Consider the following 25,816-nt stretch of genomic DNA (forward strand, 5'->3'; position numbering starts at 1 on the left):
TCTTGTATTTTGGAAACAGTAACAACTTCTCAGATGGACCACACTGCAAATGTGATGCTGAAGAATGTATGCCTCCATTATTTTACATATTCACACACCTTAATATCCACATAAAATACTAAGTGTGAAACTAATCTCCCTTTGGTTAAAAAAATATAAAGCATTCAACTCAGTGTGAGAAGTCTTACCAAAATAAACCTCTCAGAGCTATTGTCTCCTGGCTACCAGCAGGGGTCAGAACAATCTGGGCTTTGAAAGAGAGCCTTTGGAAGAGAGAACCTTCCTTTTCAAGAACACGCTGCATTGTCACTCAACAGTTTACCCTGTGTTGGCTGGGTGTGCTAAATGGACAGATGGATGCAAAGCCAAAAAGGGAGATATAGTATGAGAGAGAAAAACAGGTTAGAGAATCATAAATCAAAGAAGTAGAATATAGAGGTAGGGCAGAGAAATATACACAAATATTAAAGACTAGAGAAATATATATATATATCACTAGATGTAGGGATATATAATAGAAAGCGACAAAGATGAAAATTAATAAAAATAAGAATTCTGTGGTTAAACAGAGTAGATAAGTACAGAGAGAACAGAAAATGGATTAGATCTTTCTAATAGGTGGACAAAATAGTTTGAGATTGAGGAGCTAGAGAAAATAGTTATATTACACACCAAAATAGATTAGATGGATAATATAACAATATGTTTTATATAAATTTACTAAAGGTTACATGATTTTTCCAATTACAAATATCCTGAGAGGAAGACAGTATTACCCCTATTGTACCATGGAGAAAACAAATCCAGAGGAAAGGACATGAGCCTAAGTTTAAGCCTAAGGAAATTTAGCCTAAGTGAGTGCTTTATATGTATTTTCATATTTAATTCTCAAATATGCCCACAAAGTATTCTACAGTCAAGGAAACCATCTTAGAAAGGTAAAACTGCCTCAGTGATGGCATCAGAATTCTAGCTCCAAAATCTAAGCTCTTCTCTCCCTTACCCAATAGCATCACTTATGAATAAATGTAATAAATGCTGAATGCATGTTCAACTGAAAGAGCTGGTACCCACCTGTCAATGAAGCTGAGTGATCTGAGCCAGCAAGGACACACTTCGCCTTAGAATTCTCTAGACCTACAAAAAAATTTTTTTTTCTTTTGAAATTACATTTATAACAGAACAAATTTGGCAGAGAAGGGACTCAGGCAATACCACCAGGGCCTGGGAGAAATTCTCAGCTAGTGTAGGCAGATCTGAGTCAGCAGCACTGGCCAAGAAGATGGCTGGCAGCAGAGAGACTAATTACATGCCAAGGGACTAAACAAATAAGTAAATCTATTGAGGATAAAGGAACCAGTTTTCTCACTATTAGACAGGAAAGAAAAGACCCAGAAAAGGCTAGAATCAATCATGTGACGTTGTGCTGGAATTGAAGAAACCAGTGTGGTTTCTAGAAGAGATAAACAGGTACGGGTATAAATGTGTATAAATACATGTGTCTTTGTTCTATAGCTCCTTCCACTGAGTAGACCTAGAGCAATGGCATCTCACACATTCAGCTGCTATCACATGCAGGTGCTTAAATATAAACCAGGCTTCTTAACAACACACAGGCAGGACTAGAATTTGAACCTGCCTTCCATCTCCAAATGTGGCAATTTTCCTCCCTAATTACACTGCCTTTGTCAACAAAGTATAATCCCAAAAAACAGCTCTGCTAGAAGTAGTGCTGATCTGTTCTAGTATGCAGAGAAATGCAGGTTTATTCTGTAACTCCTGTCTTCTAATACTTCTAATTAACTATTTTTTAAATAAATTTTATTTTTATATTCCCCATACAACTGCAATCCCCTTATTTTGACCCCAATCCCTCCCCTCCCCGCCCACCACCCCCCATAGAGTGTCTCTAGTTCATAGTTTTTTGTTGATTTTGATTTTCACTTTCTTATAGTTATTCATTTTCCTGGTCCCTTATTTAAGATTTCTAGATTCCTGCTATGAGTGAGACCATCCGGTATTTTTCTTTTTCTTTCTGGCTTATTTCGCTGAGCATGATCCCTTCCAGCGCCATCCATGGTGCTGCAAATTGCATGTGTTTATCTTTTTTGAATGCTGAGTAATATTCCATGGTGTATATGTACCACGTCTTCTTGATCCAGTCATCTATTTTTGGGCATTTGGGTTGTTTCCAAAGCTTAGCTATTGTAAACACTGCTGCTATAAACATAGGGGTGCAGGTGCTCTTTGGAATTGATGTTTCTGTGTCCTTTCGGTAAATACCTAGGAGTGGAATTGCTGGATCATACAGAAGCTCTATGTTTAGTAGGTCCAGAAATCTCCACACAGCTCTCCATAGTGGTTAGACCAGTTTGCACTCCCACCAACAGTGCAGGAGAGTTCCTTTTTCTCCACATCCTCGCCAACATTTGTTGTTGCTAGTTTTTTTTTGTTTTTTTTTTTAGAGGCATGTTTTATTTATTATTTGTTTGTTTGTTTGTTTATACATGCACTGGGTACAGTCAGAAGCGCGGGAGGGTGAGAGAATTCACCAGAGCCAGAGCGGGGAGCAGAGCAGGCAGAAGGACCGAAGTACACTGCTGAGGGGAGCAGCGGGCGGCAGGAGCGGTCTGCGCGCCATGTGGGACCCTCCTCCGGTGGCCAGTGGCCGGGGAGCAGCCGGGGATGGAACCGGCACGGCAGAGGCCGCGGGCAGCTTCGCAACCCAGCGCTCAACCGCTGTGCCACCAGGGAAGCCCGCTAGTTTTTTTAATATGTGCCATTCTCACTGGTGTAAGATGGTATCTCATGGTAGTTTTGATTTGCATTTCCCTGATGACAAGTGATGTTGAACATTTTTTCATATGCCTGTTGGCCATTTGCATTTCCTCTTCAGAGAAGTTTCTTTTTAGCTCTTCTGCCCATTTTTTGACTGGATTATTTTCTTTGTTGTTGTTGAGTCTCATCAGCTCTTTGCAGATTTTTGTGATCAGTCCTTTATCATTAGTGTTGTGTGCAAAAATGTTCTCCCAGTCAGTGGGGTTTCTCTTTGTTTTGTTATTATCTCTTTTGCTGTGCAGAAGCTCTTTAATTTGATGTAGTCCCAGCTGTTTATCTTTGCCTTCACTATCACTGCTTTGGGTGATGTGTCTGTAAAGATGTCTTTGATGTGCATATCACGTAGTGTTTCGCCTATATTTCCTTCTATGTATTTTATGGTTTCAGGTCTTATGTCTAGTTCTTTAATCCATTTTGAGTTGATTTTTGTGTATGGTGTGAGGTAGTGGTCAAGCTTCATTCTTTTGCATGTAGCGACCCAGTTTTCCCAGCACCATTTATTGAACAAACTTTCTTTGCTCCAATGCATAGTCTTTGCTCCTTTGTCAAAGATTAGTTGACCATAAATCTGTGGGTTTATTTCTGGATTTTCTATTTGATTCCATTGGTCTGTGTGTCTGTTCTTGTTCCAATACCATGCAGTTTTGATGATTATGGCTTTGTAGTATAGTTTGAAGTCTGGGAGTGTGATGCCTCCATTCCCTTCTTTTTTTTTCAGGAGAGCTTTGGCTATTCAGGGTTTTTGTGATTCCATATGAATTTCATCAGTAATTGTTCTATTTCTTTGACGAATGACATTGAAATTTTGATTGGAATAGCATTGAATCTGTATATTGCTTTTGGTAGGATGGCCATTTTAATAATGTTTATTCTTCCAATCCATGAGCAGAGGATGTCTTTCCATTTCTTTGTGTCTTCTTCTATTTCTTTTAACAATGTTTTATAGTTTTCTTTGTGTAAGTCCTTTACCTCTTTTGTTAGATTTATTCCCAAGTATTTGATTTTTTTTGTTTCGATAATAAAAGGGATGGTTTTTTTGATTTCTTCTTCTTCAGATTTATTGTAATTAACTATTTTTTTAAAGATTTATTTATTTATGCATACAAGAGCTAGGATACAGGCCAGAGATGTTGGGGGTGAGAGGATCCACCAGAAACAGAGTGGAAAACAGAACAGGCAGACTGACTGAAATACACTGTTGAGGGGAGCAGCGGGCAAGACAGGAGAGGTCTGCCCTGCTATGTGGGTTTGTCCCTGGCCAGCCGGGGATCGAACTCGTGTTGCAGAGGCTGTGGATTGCTTCATAGTGCGGTGCTTAACCCCTTGAGCCACCAGGGAGGCCCATAATTAACTATTCTTAATAAAATGCACTTCACACCATCAAGTAGGATGTGAAGTGCACAAAGCAGATGTCTCCACACATTCAACAGAGAGGTAGCAATGGGTTCCTAGTGGCCAGGAGAGGAGGGGACAGTCACAATTACTACAATGACACAATATGCATGATTAATCTGAAAGGGTAACTCAGACTCCAGACTAAGTAGGAACAGACCTTGAAGACTGTCAAGTCTATTCTACCCATCCAACATCCAGTGACCCCTTCTCAAACAGCAAATTCCCCAACTCAACCCATGGCCTCCCCTCAGCTGAAGGGGAGAGCCTCTTGGACTTGGGAAAATAAAAATGATGCCAATATCTTGTACACCACCTCGACCCTTTCCATTGCCTGCCTCTCCACCCCCTCACCTTCCAACAACCCTCAAAAATTTCTCCCTTGTTCTGAGTTAGAAGAAAGTAGAGGTTTCCTGCACAGGTTCCCCTACAGTCAACCCTCAGTAAATTGGGTTTACAAAATAAGAGAATGAGAGAAGAAAATAAAGAGAAGAGGAGATGGAGACATGGTGCTAAGAACAAATAGAAAGGTCCACAGAGAGCACGAGAAGAGGAAGAGAAGGAGCAAGGCAAAGAGAGGAATTAAAAAAGAAAAGGAAAAAAAAAAGAAATAAAAAAGAAAAAGGGAGAGGGAGGGAGAATGAGTCCCAGAGTGAAAGAGAGAAAGTCCTCGAGACTAACTGACTAACAAAGACTGTTCAACAGACATGTAGGCAGAACATTTACTATCTACTCCTCATGTGCCCATGTAAAGAGATTTCCCTAGGGGAATATCCTGGCCCCTTCTCTCTACATCCTCACTTACTCCTGCTATCTTCTTGGAAAAAGGTACTGGCATGTGAGGCATAGTCCTTCTAGGCTTTGGATGTGCCTGACTGCAGAGGGAGTGAGTCCTCATGGGGTCTCAGCCATGCATAAGCTTAGCAAGGCCAACTCTGCAACTGCTCCAGCACCTGGTGGGTACATTCAACCTGAAAGTTAGAATTTATAGGCTCGCTATTGCCCCACATTATTTCCAAACACCAAAATAAGTCCTATCTCTTCCAAGCTGGCTTTTAATAGTTCTAGAGCTACCACTTTGATCTCTACCTACCTGTATCTATCTCTGAATTGGCTCTAAACTCTGGCAGCAAAGATGGATTCTTTTATTGGGCCCACAAAAAAATCCCAATAAGATTAACAGATCAACCCACAGAAAGAGTAAGACAGAAAGAACTCCATTTATTCATTCTCTGCATGCCTGTTGTAAGCATAAATATAGAACTCAGAAGAAATAAGGGACCTTACCTGTCACTCTGCTTGGCTCCTTTGCTGTCAAAAACAGGGGGAGAGACTGCCCAGGACACAACCGCCGTCCAGATGATGCCAGACCAGTTCCCCACTGGAACACGATACCACTTGCTTCCCAATGGAGCAGAAGATTAAAAAAAGAGAAAATGCTTAGCCAGATAAGACCAGATTGCTCTTTCACCCTCGCTGCTATAGGAGATTCCCAATTCCTTGTGTTAATAACATGCAAATTATGGACAAATGTATTGCTCCAAGGGACATGACTGGACACAGGGATAGCCAGCAAGCCAATCACAAGTCTAATCTTCAGGATAATCTAGAACAATCAAATAAAATTCCAACATAGTAAAACCACCTCCAAAAAAATCCAGGGCACACATCCAGAGTCCACTTATAGAATGACCAGTGTACATGATTAATCTGAAAGGATAACTCAGGCTCCAGACTGAGTAGGAACAAACCTTGAAGACTGTCAAGTCCGTTCCTTGCATTTACTAGATGAAAGAACTGTAGCTCTGACGAGGGGGTGTGACTTACTCAAGGTCACACAAGCAGTTAGTAGTAGAGAAAACACAAGGATTCAGCTCTCCTAACACCTAATGCAGTTCCTTTTCCATTAAGAGAAATTCAAAGACTCCCAATTGCCAAATAAAAATGTATTTGTAACTACAAGACAGCATCTTAATGGCCACTATTTCAGTGCAATTTATTCCATGTGCACTCAATTTAACTCATGGACCCATGTTCTGAGTCTCATGCAAATGATCTACAATCAAATAGGTGTATACACGATTCATCAGCCAATTAGTTGGGTAAGGCTCTGCTCTCTGGAAGTATCCTACAACCAATGGTCCTTTAGGCTGTGAATAAACAAGCCTCCTTCATGAAATGCAAGGGATGACAACTGAGCACAATGTGAAACTCAACACAGTGTTGAAATAAAACAAAACTTACCATCTCTTCAATAAATACATTGCAAGGGGGGAAAAAAGAGGAAAAGGAATTTAAAGATTAAGAGACGAAATATCTAGGAATGGATTGATATTCAGAATATGTAGAAAACTCCTAAAACTCAAGACCCCCCAAAAAAAAAATATGGGGAAAAGACTTGACTAGACATTTCTTAAAAAAAAAAAAAATACAGATATCCAATAAGCACATGAAAAGAAGTTCAGCATAGGAAAATGCACATCAAAATCCATACTGAGATACCACTTCACACTGATTAAGATTACTATTTTTTTTAATAAAATAAAATAACAAGTGTTGGCCAGAATGTGGAGAAACGTACATTACTGGTGAGAATGTAAAATGGTACAGCCATTGTGGAAACAGTATGGCAGTTTCTCAAAAATTTAAAAATGGAAATACTATATGACCCAGAGAATCTACTTCCAGGCAAATACTCTAGAAAACTGAAAGCAGGATTGATCTCAAAGTGATATTTGTACATCCACATTCATATAGCATTATTCACAATGGCTAAAACATGGAAGTAACCCAAGGATCTATCAATAAATAAATGGAATAAATAAATAAATGGATAAGCAAAAGATGCTATATACATACAATGGAATATTATTAAGCCTTAAAAAAGGAAGAAATTCTGACATTTGCTACACATGGATATTGACCTTTGGGATATTATGCTAAGTCACAAAAGGACAAATACTGCAAAGTTACACTTACATGAGGTACTGTATGAGAGGTTCAGTCTTACAGACAAAAAGTAGAATGGTAGTTTACAGGGACTGATAGGTAGTAGGGAAGGAGAATTACCATTAAGTGGATACAAAGTTTATATTTTACAAGATGAAGAAAGTTCTGGAAGAGGGTGGTGGTGATTGCTGCACAACAAAGTGAATGACTTAATACCAGTGAACCATACATTTAACAAGGATTATGATGGTCAATTTTGTTATGCATCTTTTCACAATTAAAAAAAACTGAAAGAAAAAAATATTTTAAAAGAGAAATTTGAGATACATATCAACCAACTGAAATGTATAAACCTAATTCAGATCCTGAGTTCAAACTATAAAAATACACAAGTTTTTCAATAAGGGAATGAAGACTACATATTTGATGAAATTACAAAATTATTGTTGATATTTATAGGTATGATGATGGCCTTCTGGTTTTCAAAAAGAGCCCTTATCTTTTAAATATGCACACAGAAATATTTACAGATTAAAAGAGGGAGGAAAGGACTTAGAATTAAGCTAATCAAACATATAAGGGAAACTGTTGCTTTGTAACTGCACAGAAATATAAACATCAGACCAGTCATTGCAGAAAGTTGGTAGGAAAGGGGGAAGTAAACCAATGATAGGCAATTCTCAGCCCTGCTAATTTCTAAGAGAAGCCGTTTATAAAAGTGTAATCACTACCATACCAACTCAGCAATCACACTCCTGGGCACTTATCCCGGAGAAATGAAAATTTATGTTCCCATAAAAACTTAATGTTTATAGCTTCATTCTTAATAGCCAAAAACTGGAAACAACCAGATGCCCTTCAGTTGATGATTGGTTAAATAAACTGTGGTTGTTATGGACTGAGTTGTATTCCCTGAAAATTTATAAGTTGAAGCCTTAACTGCCATATGACTGTTCTTAGAGGTGTAAGGAGGTAATTAATAAAAGTTAAATGGGCTTTAACAGTGAGGCCTTAGTTGAGAAAACTCGCATCCTTATAAAAGAGGAAACCACACCACAGATCTCTCTCTCCAAATATAGAAGGACAAAGTGAGGATATAGCAAGAAGGCAGTCATCTATAAGCCAGGAAGAGAGGCCCACACCTCACCAAAAACAAACCTTCACCACATCTTGTTTTTGTACTTTTGGTCTCTTTAACTGTAAGAAAATTAATTCCAGTTGTTTAAGCCACCCAGCCACCCAGCCACCCAGGCATTTTGTTCTAGCAGCCCTAACAGACTCATATAGCGGCACATCTAGAACGTGGAACTACTCAGAAATTAAAAAGGAGCACATTATTGACATAACATGGATGAATCATATTGAGCAAAAAAACCAAGTTCAAAAGGTTATATACTGTACAACACCATTTATATAACATTCTCGAAATGACAACACTATTGTCGCAAAGTAGAAGAGTGGTTGCCAGGAAGGTAGGGGTTGGGGGCAGGTAGGAAGTGGGTGTGGCTATAAAAGAACAAAAACAGGGATCCTTGTGATGGAAGATTCTGTATCCTGACTATATCAAGATAACCTGATTGTGCTATTGCATTATTGTTCTACCAAGGTATTACCACTGGGAGAAACTGGGGGGGAAAGCACATAAGATCTGTCTTATTTTATTTCTTATAACTGTACATGAATCTACAATTATCTCAAAATAAAAAAATTAATTTTCTTTATACTATAATCAGCACTACGCACCAGGCAGCTATCAGCACAGTGCTCCAGACTCTTCCTCTCCCGAGGGCTCCCCCTACTCCACCACAACCAGACTCACCAAGCGACTGAGCCTCAGATGCCCCCACTATTTAGGGTTGTCCTTGAGCCCACAGGAGCAGAAAAATGAAAAGGGAGGAAGAAAAGCGCCACTGCTCTTCCACGGGCAACCACCTCCTCCTCCTCTTTGCAACCTCAAGCTCACACACGCTGTCAGTTCTATATCCATCACCCTCTCACAGCACAGGAGACAGGCTCACTTGAAGCAACTCCACTAGCAATGCAGTTCACAGCAAAGAATGTGGGCCTTGGAATCCAGATCACCCCACATTCTGATCCCAGCTCTACCTTTCCTGACTTTATCCCTGTAATACCTTAGACAAGCCCTTGAGCCTCTCCGGACCTCAGGTTCTTCACATGTAAAAATTTAACTCGCATCATTGAAAGACCGTGAGGATTAAATGAGGCATTCGTTAAATCAAAAGAGCCTAGTGTCATACCCATAATATAATAAAAAGCCAGACAACATTATTTCCTTCCTCCCTACCTGCTAAAGGCATTCTCACATGACCCCTGACTTTCAATCAGAACTATAGCACACAGAACACTCTGAATTGCTTGCAGGTTTAATTTTCATCTTCTCAGTTGTTTCGTACACAGCTGTTTTTCCTTATTACATGCCTATTTAAAAAATAAAAGCAAAATGATCACCTGTAGCAGCTAAAGCATGCCTCAGTCCAGCAGCAATACTGACAACCTTCTCTCTCAGGAGCTGTTGAAACAAAGAAAAAGATGGAGAGGTTGGAATCATCCACCTACCAAACTCTATGTAACATGTGCCCAAATAAAGGGTGATGTGGCCCTCACACATGTCTGATTGGTTCAGACTCACCGAACTCCCAACACTTCCATCCACATACCTCTATCTGTATCCCTAAAACACAAAAACCTTTTAAAAATACTGTATCATAATGCCTCTTGGGGCTGGGAGGGACCATCACGGTCACCCAGTCCAGGGGGTGGCAAAATGTTTTCTGCAAAGGACAGATATAAATATTTTAAGACTTTTCAGACCATGCATTTTCTGTACACTACTCTACCCTGCCACGGTAACATAAAAGCAGTGAGAGACAATTAAAAAATTAATGGGAGAGGCGGTATCCAATAAAACTTTATTGACCAAGCACAAGAGACTATGGTGATAGTTCACAGGTGATTTGGTGGTGGGAATTTTATGGGAATTTCACCTAAGGGGAGAAATCAAACATTACAGAAAAATAAATAATGGTATAAAAATAAATAAATTTATTATATTAAAAAAAGAATTTTATTGACCAAGACGAGACCAGAGGTTTGCTGACCTCTGAAATCTAATCCCAATTTCAATGCTAGAAACTCCTCTACAATATCCCACCAAGTGGGAGGAGGAATGGGAAGCGACTGCTACTGGGTACACAGTTCCTTTAGCGATGAAGATGTTCTAAAATTAGATAAAAGTGATGGCTTCACATCTCTGTGAATAGACTAAAAACCAATAAATTACAATTTTAAAGGGTATTAAGGTATATAAATTATAGCTCAATAAATATGCTATTTTAAATATGTTTCACTTGCCTTTTTTCTACTTTATTAAATGATACTATTAGAAAACTTTTAATTACATATGTGATTCATGTTACATTTCTTTTTTTTTTTTTTTTTTTAGATATATTTATTTATTTATACAAGCACTGGGTACAGTCAGAAGTGCGGGAGGGCGAGAGAATTCACCAGAGCCAGAAGGGAGAGCAGAGCAGGCAGAAGGACCGAAGTACACTGCTGAGGGGAGCAGCGGGCGGCAGGAGAGGTCTGCGCCCATGTGGGACCCTCCTCCGGTGGCCGGGGATCAAACTGGAGCTGCAGAGGCTGCGGGCAGCCTCGCAACCCAGCGCTCAACCGCTGCGCCACCAGGGGAGGCCCCATGTTACATTTCTATTGGGCAGCACTAGCCTATTCCATTTGTATAGCTTATGTCTCTAGGCAAGTAGCTTCTATCTAAATTTGTTTCTAACATAATTCCCATTATTAATTTTAGAATTGTAAAATGTCATTAATGTCTGTATGAGATATACTGTCTATGTTTAATTTCATAAAAATTACAATATGGGGCCTCCCTGGTGGCGCAGGCGGTTGAGCCAGCACTATGAAGCTGTCCGCAGTCTATGCAGTGCAGGTTCAATCCCGGCCAGCCGTGGAGATACCCACATGGCACAGCAGACCTCTCCTGTCTTGCCCACTGTTCCCCTTAGCAGTGTATTTCTGCAGTCTGCCTGTTCTGTTCCCCACTCTGTCTCTGGTGAATCCTCTTACCCTCCCGCACATCCAGCCTGTACCCCAGTTCTTGTATAAGTGAATAAATCTTTAAAAAAAAAAATTACGGGCCTCCCCGGTGGCGCAGCGGTTGAGCGCTGGGTTGCCAAGCTGCCCGCAGCCTCTGCAGCGCCGGTTCGATTCCCGGCTGCTCCCCGGCCACCGGAGGAGGGTCCCACATGGTGGAGGAGGGTCCCACATGGTGCGCAGACCTCTCCTGCCGCCCGCTGCTCCCCTCAGCAGTGTACTTCGGTCCTTCTGCCTGCTCTGCTCCCCGCTCTGGCTCTGGTGAATTCTCTCACCCTCCCGCGCTTCTGACTGTCCCCAGTGCATGTATAAACAAAACAAACGAACAAACAAACAAATAAATAAATAAAACATGCCTCTATAAAAAAAAAAAAAATAAAATAAAAAAAAATAAAATAAAATAAAAAAAAAATTACAATGTGTTTAAGAACTAACAGAGGTTTATCTCTTGATCAGAACTTCCGCATGGATTTTCAGGGACACAGCCAGGCTTTTAATTCTGAGAAGGGGTAACTATAATATCTGGAAGCCCTTTCACCGGACACGGGACAAGCTAAAGACCAATATCACATGTCATCCTTACCTCAATGGCCTGGGGAACCATACATCTTCGAGGCCCATGAGAAACTCCTAATTGGCCAAAGGAGTTGGAACCACATGATAGAACTTGACCATGTTCTGCAAAATACAAATACTTAAATTTCAAGTCTAAAAAGTAAAATATCTTTGACCAATGGGTTAATGGCAAAGGCCAAAGAGATTAAAGAGAATGCAAGGAGCAGTGGGGAGAGTGGAGGGGGAGTGGTTCTGTGTCTTAGCACCTTCTCCAGAAACCCTGCTTTCACAGCTCTAGGAACAGAAACACTAGGCTCTGGGCTGTGTTTTACACAGACCTGCTGAATTAATGACAGATTTGCTATGTAGAACACTCAGCTGAGTGCCTGGTGTTGGGACAGGGTGATAGTTATCCCCCCACTTTTCATGTTTCCATGTGACAGAATTTCCCTTCTCCCTGCCCTTTACCATACTTTCTAGGGATGAAGGAATAACCTAACCAACTGGTGACTTTGGGAGAAGGATATGTACGGTTTGGTTCCTCTCAGCACTCTGGGCTGACATGAGGTAAGTTTTCCCTATGAGGAAGACCTAAAGTTTTGGGGTATAGGTTTGGGTCAAAGGAATGCTACCAGAACTACCAGGCATGACAATTAATCCTGTCCTCCAATATAGCTTTAATCAATAAAAAGTAGTAGTTTGATTTCTAATGGTGTGATTATTTCACAATTTTCTCACAATATGAGTAGGAAACAGTATTATGTACTAACTCCCTATAACCTACACACAGGCCCACATTAAGCACTTCATAAACATGGCAGCTATTGATTAGATTCTAATAATTTTAAAATTCAAGATGCATGACAGAATTCATACACTGAAGAGAGATGGTAACAGCTTAGCAGGGTTGTAAAGAAGAGAGACCTCATCAGATAGACAAGAGGGCCTGTTTCATGCCAAGGACAACATGTACTATTTTGATATCACTAGGAAGTAAAGTACTGGGAGTGTGGAGAATAAGATATAAGGAAACAAGAAAGATATGTAGTAAACAGTAATGGAAGATGGTAAACTAAAAGGCTTGGGGTTAGAGTTATCCACATAAGAATCCACAAGTGTTTGGGGGCAAGGGTGACATAGTCAGAGGATGCCCTTACCAGGCAAAGTGACAAAGAGGGAGCCTAGTGAGAACTCTGGATTGTCCTTTCAATCCAGAATGGCCAGCTAGACAAGGCAAACTGAACAGGAAAATCAAAACTTCTCCCAGGGAGAAGTCAGCTTCTGGGGCAAAAACACATCTGCCTTATGGACAAAGCCAACAGCCTATCCCTCTACATCCTATTCTGCTATCTGGCTTCACGGGGACTGAAAAGTTCTTTTCTTTTAATCCCACTTTGTGAAAAAGTTGCCATCACTATTGTGGGAACCTCTGATTTCCTCACACTTCCCCATCACATTCCCCATGAGTGGCTCTTAGCACTACTGACCAGTCAGCCCAGGCAAACAGCTATCATGAAATTTGGGGATAGTCACCCAGGGGTTCAAGTCCATTTCCCAGTCTCAGGTAAGTTTCCCAGCCCAAAGTTTTACTGCTAAAACTCTCCTTACAAAAGGCATCCCACAAAATTCCTTGATCACCAGAGAACATTTATTCACATGTGTCTTTAAACAAATAAGGGTTTTCATTTAACCAGCATCTCCACTAACATGCAATTCTCTTCCAATGCCTTCAAGGAAATAATGATTTACTTAGGAAGGAGCTCACCTGTGAGGATAATGGTGAAATCCCAGCCACAGGCCACCTGTTGGATGGAACAGCCGAGAAGGGATGTGCAGGGGGTAAAATACAGAACATCATCTGTGTGACCAAGCCCCAGTTGCCCATCCTTATTCAGGCCACAGACAAAAAGGCTTCCTCCATCTGCAAAGTATAAAGGCTCTGGTGATAGTGTTCACAGGGGAATTTACAACTGCCAAAGTGAGCAAAAGACTTTTACTAATTATCTGGCGTCCCAGACCCAATAACTTTCTCCCACCCACATTAGCAAGCCATGCATGTTAATATGCCGCTGACCAAATGGCATAGAGCCAAGGTGCTCAAGTCTAATATCTAAATGGAAACTCCAATTCCTACAACGGCAGCAGTCAATCAATCACCAAAGTGAGTACTGACGATGACAAGAAAAGCCAACATTTATTCAGCACTTAGAATGTGCCAGGTACCATTCCAAGAGCTGTATTTGTGAAGCTGACTTATCCTTCAGGTACAGTGTTTTAGGGCCCACAATACTTTTAGATGTCCATGAAAATAATGTAAGTTCTTTTAAAATGGCAGGAGGGGGCCTCCCCGGTGGTGCGGCGGTTGATCGCTGGGTTGCGAGGCTGCCCGCGGCCTCTGCAGCGCCGGTTCGATCCCCGGCTGCTCCCCGGACACCGGAAGAGGGTCCCGCATGGCGCGCAGACCTCCCCTGCCGCCCGCTGCTCCCCTCAGCAGTGTACTTCAGTCCTTCTGCCTGCTCTGCTCCCCGCTCTGGCTCTGGTGAATTCTCTCACCCTCCCATTCTTCTGACTGTACCCAGTGCTTGTATAAATAAATAAATCTTTTTTAAAAAATAAATAAATAAAATAAAATAAAATGGCAGGAGGAATGTAATAAAGATAAATATATAACACTAAATCTAATCTGGATCATATTAATCTTTATATCAATAACATTGTAAAATATAATTTTAAATATTTCCTTATGGAGGAACAGGTCCACAAAGGCAAACATGCCAAGAACTACTGAAAAAGTCATAATGCAGCCCTATTAAGTCTTTTTTTTTTAAGATATATTTATTTATAGAAGAAGCAGGGTACAGGCCAGATGTGCGGGATGGTGAGAGGATTTACCAGAGACAGAGTGGGGAACAGAACAGGCAGACTGACAAAATACACTGCTGAGGGGAGCAGCAGGCGAGACAGGAGAGGTCTGCTATGCCATGTGGGATTCTCGCTGGCCAGCTGGGATCGAACCCGCACTGCAGAGGCTGCAGACAGCTTCACAGTGCAGTGCTCAACAGCCTGCGCCACCAGGGAGGCCCCCTATTAACTCTTGATTCTCTTTATCCACCATTACTGTCCATATATAATAAAAGAGGAAACTGTGAAATTGAGACAATAAGTAATTTACCCAACACCACTCAGCTAATAAATAACAGAATCAGGATTTCAACCCAGGAGGTTTGACTCTAGCATTCGCGTTCTTTACCAGGTTGCAATAGTCCCTCTTTACCATACTGTAGCATTTTGTACTATTTTTTAAATACTCTCCTAGGTAATGTGAGGGGGAAATAAAGAAAATAAGAAATTCTTGCTCTCAAGGAATATTCAGTCCAATTGCAAACTTCATATGTGCAAGTTAAATAAAAATATGTGCTATAAAATGTAATATATGTTGCCACTCAGTCACTAATTGGTCTTGTAATCTTAAGCAATCAGTTTTCCTGAGTCTCATTTGTATAGCGGCTGGGAGAAGGAGTTCTTCATATTCTAACAACCTTGGATTTTCTGATGGTAATGTGATCCTTTAACGTTTTCCTCTACAAAATACAAAAGGCTGAAAGATGGAACTATAACACCTTCAGGGAAAGTATCTAAATTAAAAAATGAGGGGCTATCAACTCTTGAAGGAAGTTACCTGTGACGACAGCAGAATGGCCCCCTCCTCCCGTGATCCTCTTGACACACCCAGGTTTACAGAACTCATCCAGTTGCTGGGGCAAAAGCACATCTTCCTTATGGCCAAGGCCGAGTTGCCCATAGCTATTTGCACCCTAGGAATAAAATAAAATAAGCCAAGGGTGAAAAAATATAGGAACCACAACAGTGGATGTTCATTTACCTATCTCTAATGTTCGCACCCTGACATCTCAGGGCTTATAACAGATGAGATTTCACAGGCTCATTCTTAAGAGATTACAGCCTCTTACGCAACCCACATTTAGTGATTCCCCCATCCCCAGACACTACAATTTCCATATGAGAAGAACCCTTAGCATACACAGTGCCTTCTCCTTCCAATGCTACAATCCCCATGCATTGCCTTTTGGGAGCTAGCATGGGAGTTCCTTCTGATAAAAGCTAATTACCTAGGGAGCCTAAGAAAAGAAATAATGAGGGGGAAGTGGGAACAATATCAGTGGGAAATACACAGGGACCAATTATTGTCCCTTCTCTCCACACCCTCACTAGAAAAACTGGCAGTGACTTTCCATCATCAGAGTTGGCTACGGATTGTGGGCCCTTAAGCAGGACACATCATCATTATTTCACCTGTGCAGTGAAAGAGGTTGGCAAAAATCCCTAAAGGTCTTTCCTAGTACTAAGTTTTGTGACTCTAAGGTTTATATAGTAATAATTCCTATAAGGAAACATTACCCCTTGGTGGGCAATATAGCTATCATTATTCTACAATAAAGGTCCACAATCACTACTCCAAAACCCTGGCAACCATATGTATTTAAGATTCAGAATTTTACGGACTTTAGAAAAGTTATCCAGGGCCTCCCCAGTGGCGCAGCGGTTGAGCGCTGGGTTGTGAAGCTGCCCGCGGCCTCTGCGGCGCCGGTTCGATCCCCAGCTGCTCCCCAGCTACAGGAGGAGGGTCCCACATGGCGGAGGAGGGTCCCACATGGCGTGCAGACCTCTCCTGCCACCCGCTGCTCCTCTCAGCAGTGTACTTCGGTCCTTCTGCCTGCTCTGCTCCCCGCTCTGGCTCTGGTGAATTCTCTCACCCTCCCGTGCTTCTGACTGTACCCAGTGCATGTATAAACAAACAAATAAAAAAAAAAAGAAAAGAAAAGAAAAGTTATCCAGTATATAAATTATATTCACTACAAGGTGGGCGGGTGGGAGGCGCAGCACCTCATAAGCAAGACAATATTGCTTCTACAATAAAAGATACAAATGCATTAAGTGCACAAAGACTAAAAATAGCCTATGTCAGATCAGTTTGGGGGTTGTCAGAGTTTTTGAAACCCCAATTCACTTGTTGAAACCCTAATTTTGGTGCCTCAGACCATGACTATATATGGTGATAGGACCTTTAAAAAGGTAATTAAGGTTAAACAAGGTGATAAAGGTGGGGTACTTATCTAATATGACTAGTATCCTAAGAAGAAACAGAAATGCCCTTGCAGAGAAAAAGCCACCTGAGTACACAATGAGAAGGTGGCTATCCGCAAGCTAAAGAGAAAGGCTTCAGAAGAAACTAAACCTGCTGACACCTTCATCTTGGACCTACAGGAGACCACCAGAGCTGTGAGAAAATAAATATTCACTGTTTAAGCCATCCAGTCTGTGGCATTTTGTTATGGCAGCCCTAGCCAACTAATACACTCCTCGACAGATAACGCAGCAGAAAGAACACACCATTAAATGAGGAGTTAGGAAATGGGTACGGGTGGTCAGTTAGGAACAGGGTGCCCCAAGCCCCCAAGTCCATTCATTAATGTAAATAAGAAACAATCAGTGGGAACCAGGAAGGCACCAACACTCCCAAGCCCAGGTGTCTCAGACACATTTATCAAACTAAATGGGGAACCAGAGGAGTCAAGGTGCCTCCCCACAAGCCAATTAAAAATGAAACGTTCAGAACACCAACACAGTAACACAGTGCTAAAGCAACAGACCAAAGCTAGTTTCAGGATGGCAAGAAACTCAGTGAGCCTCAGTAACCTAAGAGACCCCCACCAATCAGCAAGAAACACAACATAGAGACACCCAAGGGCCAAACACTCCCACTCCTTGTCCTTAGACCCATATAAATTCCTGCTTTTCGACCATTCAGCAGCTACCCACTTGGGACCCCTCTCTTTTCCCAGAGTTTTCTTGTCCTTCCTCTTATCTATCAATAAATCTCTTGCTTTTCTGTATAATTCTGGTCTCAACTGTTTCCTCTCCAAAAACAAAAATGGAAAAAAGGGCCCACCTGGGGTCCTCAGATTCCCAGCCTGCCCCCAACTTTGATTCACCATCCAGCCTCCTAACACGGCAGTGGGTTAGTCAGGTTCCATAGTACTTTTGTTTCAGTATGGAAAAGGCCATCTATGAAAAGCTTTTTCTGCCAGATGTTTCCTCTATCCACAGAAACCCCAATCTCCTGCCAGGGAAGTGAAAGACAGCGCCCACACCAGTCAGACAATCCCCAACTCTATCCCAGGGAACCGGCCAGTTTCAGGCCACACCAAGCTCTGGCAGAGTGCAGCCTTACATTCAAGTGATACCACTAATAATAACCGTTTTTTAATTAAACAATACAAACTGGTTTTAATAGTAATGTAGGTGGTATTTCCCTCACCCCCAACCCCATCCCAAGAGCTGGCAGTCTTATGTTTTCCCAAAACATGAACTTCCCTGCCCAAAAGGTTCTCAGTTCATTCATTAGTCAACAGTTATTTACTGAGCACCTTATAATGTGCCAAGCCTAAGGTACCACGAACAAGACAGGCACAGTGCTCACGCTTACGACGCTTACAGTCTAGCCAAGGAGACTGACATTAACAAATGATACATTTCATTACAATTGCGATACGTACTAGGAAGAACCACAAGATACTATGTGTGCTGGGTACCATGCATCTGGTAGGACGCCTGCCACACAGCCTGTGCTGAGCCCATCCTCTCTCCCAGCTGCGACCTGGAAAGGTGAGCCAGTCTCTCGAGCTCCCCCCAAACCAAACCAGCGCAGACTCCCACGCCCCCAGCACAGGCAAGAGTCGGTCAGCGAAGAACATCAGTAAATAGCCAAGATCTCCGTCAGGTGCACGGCCGAACCCTGCAGGCCTCACATCAAAGGATGCACTCGCCAGGCTGGGGTGGGGCTAAGGAAAGGCCTGCATCCTCCCGCACTGGGAGGGCGGGGAGCACAGGTGGCCCCACAGGCTCCGGGACGGGGCGGTCCCCTCTCGCGGAGGGGTGTCGTTCAGCCTCCACGCTGCTTCCTCGGCGCTATCCGGGCCCGAAGGCTCTCGAGGAACCAGACGCTCTGCTCAGCGGGCAGGTTCTTCTCCCGGGGCCTCAGCGCCTCCGATCTGAGCCCCTCCAGGCTCCCGAATGCCCCCGTGAGGACCCTCCCTGCCCGCTCTCTCCGCCTCGGCCCCCAGGACGAGGTCCTCCAACCCAGAACCGGGCTAGAACCTCGGACGCCCAGGTCCAAGACCGCCCACTCGGAGGCCGCGAGCTTCGAGCGTCCGTGCGCCCCAAGTCCCAGCGGCCCCGGCCCAGGGGCGGAGTCACGTACCCAGGCGAAGAGCGCGGCCGCGGCCGGGGCAGCCTCCCCAGCGCTCGGCTCCGGCTCCATGCGGGGACGCTCTGCCCGCGCATCCGGGAGGGGCCGGCGCGGGGGCGGGGCCCGGGGCGGGGCCGGCGCGGGGGCGGGGCCGGCTCTGGGCGGGGGGTGGGGCGGGCGCTGGGCGGGGCGGGGCGGGGCCTGGGGCGGGGCCGGCGCGGGGCGGGGCGGGGCCGGCGCGGGGCGGGGGCGGGGCAGGCGAGAGCCGCGGGGCCGTCCCCCGGGCCGCCTCCCGCTTGCCCCGCCCGGCGCGCGTGCATCTCCGCCCCCGGCCACTAGGCTGGCGGAGCTGCTCTGCTGCTTTTCACCATCCCTCGCGTTCTATCTTTAGTAACAGTTCTATACCCATGCACTGCGCTCAGCATGCCACAAAGCTTCACGTTGTTGGTTCCTGGAAGCCCCATTGTTGGTGGGGGGGGGTGGGGGGAATGTCCTGAGCAAACGCCATACAGGCTTTGTGGACTCCACCCCCACTCCAGACCAAAGCCATCAAGACACTGGAAAATCCCATTATCAAATCCCATCATCACCAAAGAGAAGATCGCTGGGACCTGAGTGGGGGGTTAAGCAGCCAGGTTTGGTGTAAAACCAGACACGTGGGCCTTGGGTCTCTCTCTTGACCTCATGGCTCTGGGCTCCTCGGGTGCCATTGGGGTTCCAGGTCAGCAGAACGGGCAGGATGCATTCATGAGTTTATCTCCCTCTTTTTCTCCCTGAGTTATTCATTTCTTCATTTTCCCTTTCTTTTGTAAATAAATCTTTTATTAACCTTTTGTGTGTGCCTGCAGTTGAGAATTAATAAGTCCCTTTTAAAAGCAGGGGTGAGGACCCACAGCCAGGCAACCCATTTTATATCCAGATTGCCCTGTAACACCATCACAACCCAGAGAGACTGATAGAGCAAGGATTATATCCCCATTTGACGGAGAGGAAATTGACCTGGGTGGGGATGGAAAAGTTGGACATAGGCTGAACTGTTTTGGGGCCTGCTTTGCTGTATGTATGCAAAATCTGAGCGTGCTTCTTGGTAGATGGTAGTACTTTACATCGTGGGCGTTGCCCTCGGTGCCAGGTGAGAACTTACACCTCCAGGCACTGAATTGAGCTACACCTCCAGGCACTGAATTGAGCAGACTGGTTTTCGTGGATTCCTGCCTGGGCGGTCTTCTAAGCCTCAGGTCTCCAAGCGTGGCCCTGTCCTGATTCTGATCCTCAGTACTGGATATTTTTCACCCAACAAAGGTTTTCATATAAAATGGATATGGATAAATATAAAATTTTATATAACTATTTTATATAAAATTTATTAATATTTTATATAAATATAAAATGGATATGGAAAACGGATTTTTTTTCTAACACACATCCTCATGCACTGCTGGCGAGAATTAAATCAGTACTGATGGAAAATGTGGCAATGCACATTTAGGCAGATTAGATAGACAGATGATGGATAAGTAGACTAGATAGAGGTAAATAGGTATTTTACCTAATAATTCTACTTCTTTTCATTTATTACAAGAAAATCAGAGCTATTTGCAAAGACTTAGACTGCACGTTATTCATTATGGGTTACATATAGTAGGAAAGAACTTAGAAGCAATCTGAAAGTTTAGAAATAAATTGATTATGGAATACTAGGCTGCCATTAAGAGATAGTTTTGGGAAGATATTAAATTTTATTAAAAGGGAAATTTGTGTGATGTTATTAAGGATTATACCAATTTTGACACACGTGCACACGCACACACATAAACATAAACTTGGGTAATGGATTACATTTGTTTTTTATTGTCTATTTTTATACTTTTTAGCACATAACCCACATTTTCCAAGCCACACTTTATGTCGCAGATATTAAAGATGATAATCCATATTCGTAGGCTTGACCCTGCTCTTGAAACAGGACTCACCACCCTTTATGCCAAAGAGCTCTGGAAAGTGTTTCAGGTGACCTTGTTACACAGTCCTTCCTTTCACTCCATTCACAGGTAGCCTGGAAGACCACTTGAGGGCAGCACATCACCTTTCTCTCTCCAGCCTGTCACATCTTGAGACCTGATGACCTTGCTCAGAAAAATGCAAACCTTAAAGCAGCTCTTGGATCGCTAGAGATTGTGATGTGCAGAAATGATATCCTGTTTGCTAATTGTGTTAGAAGAGAGTAACCTTTTTTGTTTTGACCATTTCTTTCAAACATGTATACCAAGGTGTAAAAATGGGAGCCTTCCAATCTCAGTTTTGGCTGAGCCCCCAAGGCTGTCCCACGTTATAAAGTGAGGTACAAGCTCACAAAAGCAGAAGTTGTAAGGGTGATATTCAGAAATCAGTAGGTGACTTCCAGTCTGAGAAACATTGGACAGGCTGACAGAGAACAGATAGGATGTTTGGTCAGGGTGGCCAAGTCCTGTCCATCTCATGCGTGTCTAAGGAAAGAGAGTCTCTTCTGCAGGCCACTAAGTGGGAGCTTGCTTTGTATCCTCCAGATACAAATCCTCCAGCAGCCAGATAGCTGCTGTCCAATTCATGTTGGGAAATCCAGTGGCTGTGGCCAGATAACTGCTCTGGTAGTTAAACAGAGATTGATGCTTTGAAGAAGTCTTTCACACTCAGAGGTTTTCCAAAGAAAACCTGAGGATTTCCCCAGTGAGTGTTTCCCATGCATAGCAAATTGACCGGGAATAAATGGTCTTACACCCTGTCCAAAGGAATTTCTGGAAATGTGAAGTGAAACCCCAAGAGAGTTGCCCACTAGGTTTATAGAGGCTGAGGGAGATGAATGCAACAGCCTAATCAGAAGGGTACATTTTCTCAACAGATCTTGAGAAATAAGAAGATGAGGTTCTCCAAGACAATCACAGAGAGTGAGTGCTAAATACCGAGTGCTGAAAGCACATCTGCCACTTCACAAAAGTATCAGATGGAAAGAACTTTCTACCCTGTAACTCTCTGCCCCATCACAGTTCCCAAACCCTGGAGGAGACAGAGGCACCCTAGTGACTCGAAAAGGAAGTATAAAAAAGCAAGCTTAAGCAAGCACACACCTTCCTTTCTCAGTTTTAGAGAAGAAAAACTTTAACCTTAAACTTTACACAAGAATGGACTTTTTAAATAATAAGATTGTGTGTGTGTGTGTGTGTGTGTGTGTGTGTAAAAGAGAGAGCGAGATTAGAAGGTAACAACTAAGAATGAGCAAAGTAGGAAACCACAGAGTCAGGGGCCTGGAAAGTTTTCTGGTTTCACCCCTTGAATGTGTATGCATCAATTCTGCAGTTTTTAAATAAGACTAGATTTAAACAATTTGACAGTATTATTTTCAGATGTCTTATCTCCCCATAAGAGGAAAATAAAAAGTAGCTTGTCCCATACAGACTATATTTTGTACTGTAGAGGGTAGGGAGGCCCAAATTAGATTAAGATAATCTAATCCATTAGGTCACATTATCTGATTTTCTCAATATCATTGGTATAATAAGTATTGTCAGGACCATTATTTTATAGATGAGAAAACTAAGGTTCAAAGAAATTAAGTGATTTACTCCAAGGTCGGATTTCTGCCTTTGCTAAAGGCAGATTAGCTAGCCACAGACCAAGTCTCTCACCAAAAAAAAGAAAAGAAAATCATAAATCAGATAACAAAGCAGACTAGACTACAACAGGATATAGTTTATACACTTCCTAGAAATTAAGGTATGAGCTCTATTATGTGTTCCTTTAGATAATTCCAGAAATGTTCCTTTTTTCAATTGGGAAGCCAATTGAAATATTAAGTATAATTTTTTGTAGTTTGATCTGTCTTTCATACTTGTATAACTTCTACCGACAAAATATTCAGATTAAGAAATGACAGCTACTTTTGAAGCTTTCTTCAAAAATTCAGGAGGCTACAATCCATGTGTTAGAGTTTAAATCACAGATTGAGAACTATAAATCAAACCTTTGACCCAAGTTTGTTCTCATATATGAGAAATTATTAACATATTCCTAGATGCTTTGAAAGATATATATTAAAATGCATGAAAATTCTAAAACTCTAGGGCTCCTGATTTACAAATATTATAAAACCAAAGGTTAGAAGAACTGAACTCAATCATTAATCATTGTGACTTCAATGTTTATTTTAGTGTGCATAAGACACAGTTATTTTAAATACCAGCATTTTAAAATTCATTAACTATGAGTCTTAACCATGATCAAAGTTGTCTGAAAATAACTAGATACAGTTTGTATTATTTGTGGTTATTTGCCATCATGGTTTGCTTACAACAGATTTCCTACAACCAAATAAGCTAATTACAAATTAGCTAATCAATATTTCAAATGATTCTACATTAGCTAATATAGGTCTATTTACTATCGAATGTATACTTAACATTGATCAGCTACTAGAATGGCCAAGTAAATGCAAAAATCCTAAATAAAATGAATTATCCTTCCCAATTCTATTTCCTTATATAACATAAAATCAATTTTAAAAGTTTTTATAAATTTATTTTGAGGTCTAAAAGGATTAAAAGACCTAGTGGTCTACTAAAACACACATGAAATTTGGCTACTGATTTTAGGGAAAATGACAGGGTTTTTGTTGTTTTTTTTTAAGATTTATTTATTTATGCATACAAGAACTGGGGTACAGGCCAGTGGTGCGGGGGACAAGAGGGCCCACCAGAGACACAGTGGGGAAGAGAACAGGCAGACTGACTAAAATACACTGCCGAGGGGAGCAGCAAGGGAGACAAGAGGCATCCGCCAGGCCATTTGGGCAACTCCCTGTGCTTGCGCTGCAGAGGCTGCAGACAGCGTCACAGTGCTGTGCTTAACCCCTTGCGCCACCAGGGAGGCACTGAAATGACAGTTTTTTAATTAGCTGAGTAAGATTAGAAAAGTGACTGAAAATATGACCCTTAATATACCATTAATACAAATGAAAAATCTGGGTGAGGAGGTAAACAGGGTACAATATTGAGGTGATTCTGTGTTCCTTTTTGGACCTGTTGAGTTTGTTATACTTGACAAGACTGTCACATTGCACGACCTCCAACTCATTCTATGTGAATGATGTCACAAGTTGTACAACATTGACCTAATTTATGGCACATCTAGATGTGAATATCCTGACAGCTAGATTTAAGAGGGAAAATTTTGAGAAAAAATAACAGACTTAGAATTGAAAATAGGGAAGTCATCTAAAATAAGTGAAGTCATGGATATGCAGATATGCATGACATTTCCCATGCAGAGATGGCAGAGAGGAGAGTCAAAGAAAGAGTGACTAGGGGAGGAAAGGAACAAATTAAAAAGACTCAAGAGTGTATTCAGGGCCTCCCCGGTGGCGCAGCGGTTGAGCACTGGGTTGCGAAGCTGCCCGCGGCCTCTGCAGCGCCGGTTCGATCCCCGGCTGCTCCCCGGCCACTGGAGGAGGGTCCCGCATGGCGCACAGACCTCTCCTGCCGCCCGCTGCTCCCCTCAGCAGTGTACTTCGGTCCCTCTGCCTGCTCTGCTCCCCGCTCTGGCTCTGGTGAATTCTCTCACCCTCCCGCGCTTCTGACTGTACCCAGTGCATGTATAAACAAAACAATAAACAAACAAATAAGTAAATAAAAACATGCCTCTATAAAAAAAAAAAAGAGTGTATTCAGAAGCTTCACTTTATATCAGGTCTAGTCCTTGTCCACACAGCTGACATAAAAGCCGATCTTTGCAACCCTTGTCTTACTTACAGCGTTGGTCTTAAATGCTCTTCCTGACCTTTCCTACATTCTGTTCCTCCCTGTTTCTCCATCCTCTATCCTCATGACTTTGCTATTTATGGTCTCACCTTACACCTTGGAAATAAAGTGCTTGGCACAGCTTTAACTGTGTGCTTCTCTCATCTCTCTGAAATCTCCCTTTGACAAGGTCTCCTGCTAACCTGAGATGATTCCATTATGATACCAGAGCACAAGTGGCACCCCCACCAAGGTCCCTTTGGCCCCATGGGCAGGACAGAAAATCTAAAATAAAACCAGCAGCATGCAATGTCAGAAGGAAGGTGTTTCCAGGAGGGTGGTCACTTGAGAAGGGGCTCCCTATAAAGTCCCAAATTCTTAGCTTGAGATAAGTGCTATATCCCAATCTACCTTCCCAGACCTACTTGCTCCATCTAAAACTAGACTACCTGCTCTTTACTAAGTATGCTTCATGTGCAAAGGCCCCTCTCTTTGTGCTCAGGTTAGAGCAAAGACAACTAGATTCCTATTAAAATTAGGCATGTGCATGTGATCAAGGTTAGCACAAATTCAGTGATAAGAAAGATATTTTAGAAATAAGAGGGTCTTAGGGAGAAAGGGTCAACTCTACAATGTCCATCAAGGTATTTTAAGTGATAGCAGAAGTCATTTTACTCAAGAAGGACTGGAGAAAATAAAATTAGCTGGAACTACCTAGCCATAAGGTTAAACAACTTCTTTATCAGTGGTCAGTGAATTATATGATATGTGAATTATATTTCACTAAAGCTGTTACCAAAAAAAAAAAAAATGCCTTGAATATGCAGGTACAATTTTTCAAAGACTATTAATCTATTAAGGGATGGGAATACAGAATATTATCTGGCTGCTGTCCCTTTATGACCAGGTC

The 25,816-nt window shown here is 42.4% G+C and overlaps 1 protein-coding gene across 6 annotated transcripts in view; it reads right to left on the reverse strand.

The window, feature by feature from the left end:
* Window positions 1-19,242, reverse strand: part of SERGEF (secretion regulating guanine nucleotide exchange factor) — a 218,252-nt gene extending 199,010 nt beyond the window's left edge. For 4 of the 6 annotated variants that reach the window (XM_037522727.2, XM_037522725.1, XM_054699397.1 and 1 more), the window contains exons 1-7: window positions 18,447-19,114; window positions 15,548-15,683; window positions 13,634-13,789; window positions 11,897-11,991; window positions 9,649-9,709; window positions 5,518-5,631; window positions 1,075-1,137 (exon numbers count right to left, since the gene is read on the reverse strand). In XM_037522727.2, the coding sequence (XP_037378624.1) occupies window positions 1,075-1,137; window positions 5,518-5,631; window positions 9,649-9,709; window positions 11,897-11,991; window positions 13,634-13,789; window positions 15,548-15,683; window positions 18,447-18,644 (823 nt within the window). In that variant the 5' untranslated portion in view covers window positions 18,645-19,114. Of the gene's footprint in view, window positions 1-1,074; window positions 1,138-5,517; window positions 5,632-9,648; window positions 9,710-11,896; window positions 11,992-13,633; window positions 13,790-15,547; window positions 15,684-18,446; window positions 19,115-19,150 lie in introns of those variants that run through there. The other 2 variants (XM_037522726.2, XM_037522728.2) reach the window with 2 other exon arrangements.
* Window positions 19,243-25,816: the final 6,574 nt, after the last annotated feature.

The sequence above is a fragment of the Talpa occidentalis genome, unplaced genomic scaffold, assembly GCF_014898055.3.
Source record: "Talpa occidentalis isolate TD23 unplaced genomic scaffold, MPIMG_talOcc4v2.1 talOcc4.3, whole genome shotgun sequence".
Classification (NCBI taxonomy): domain Eukaryota; kingdom Metazoa; phylum Chordata; class Mammalia; order Eulipotyphla; family Talpidae; genus Talpa; species Talpa occidentalis.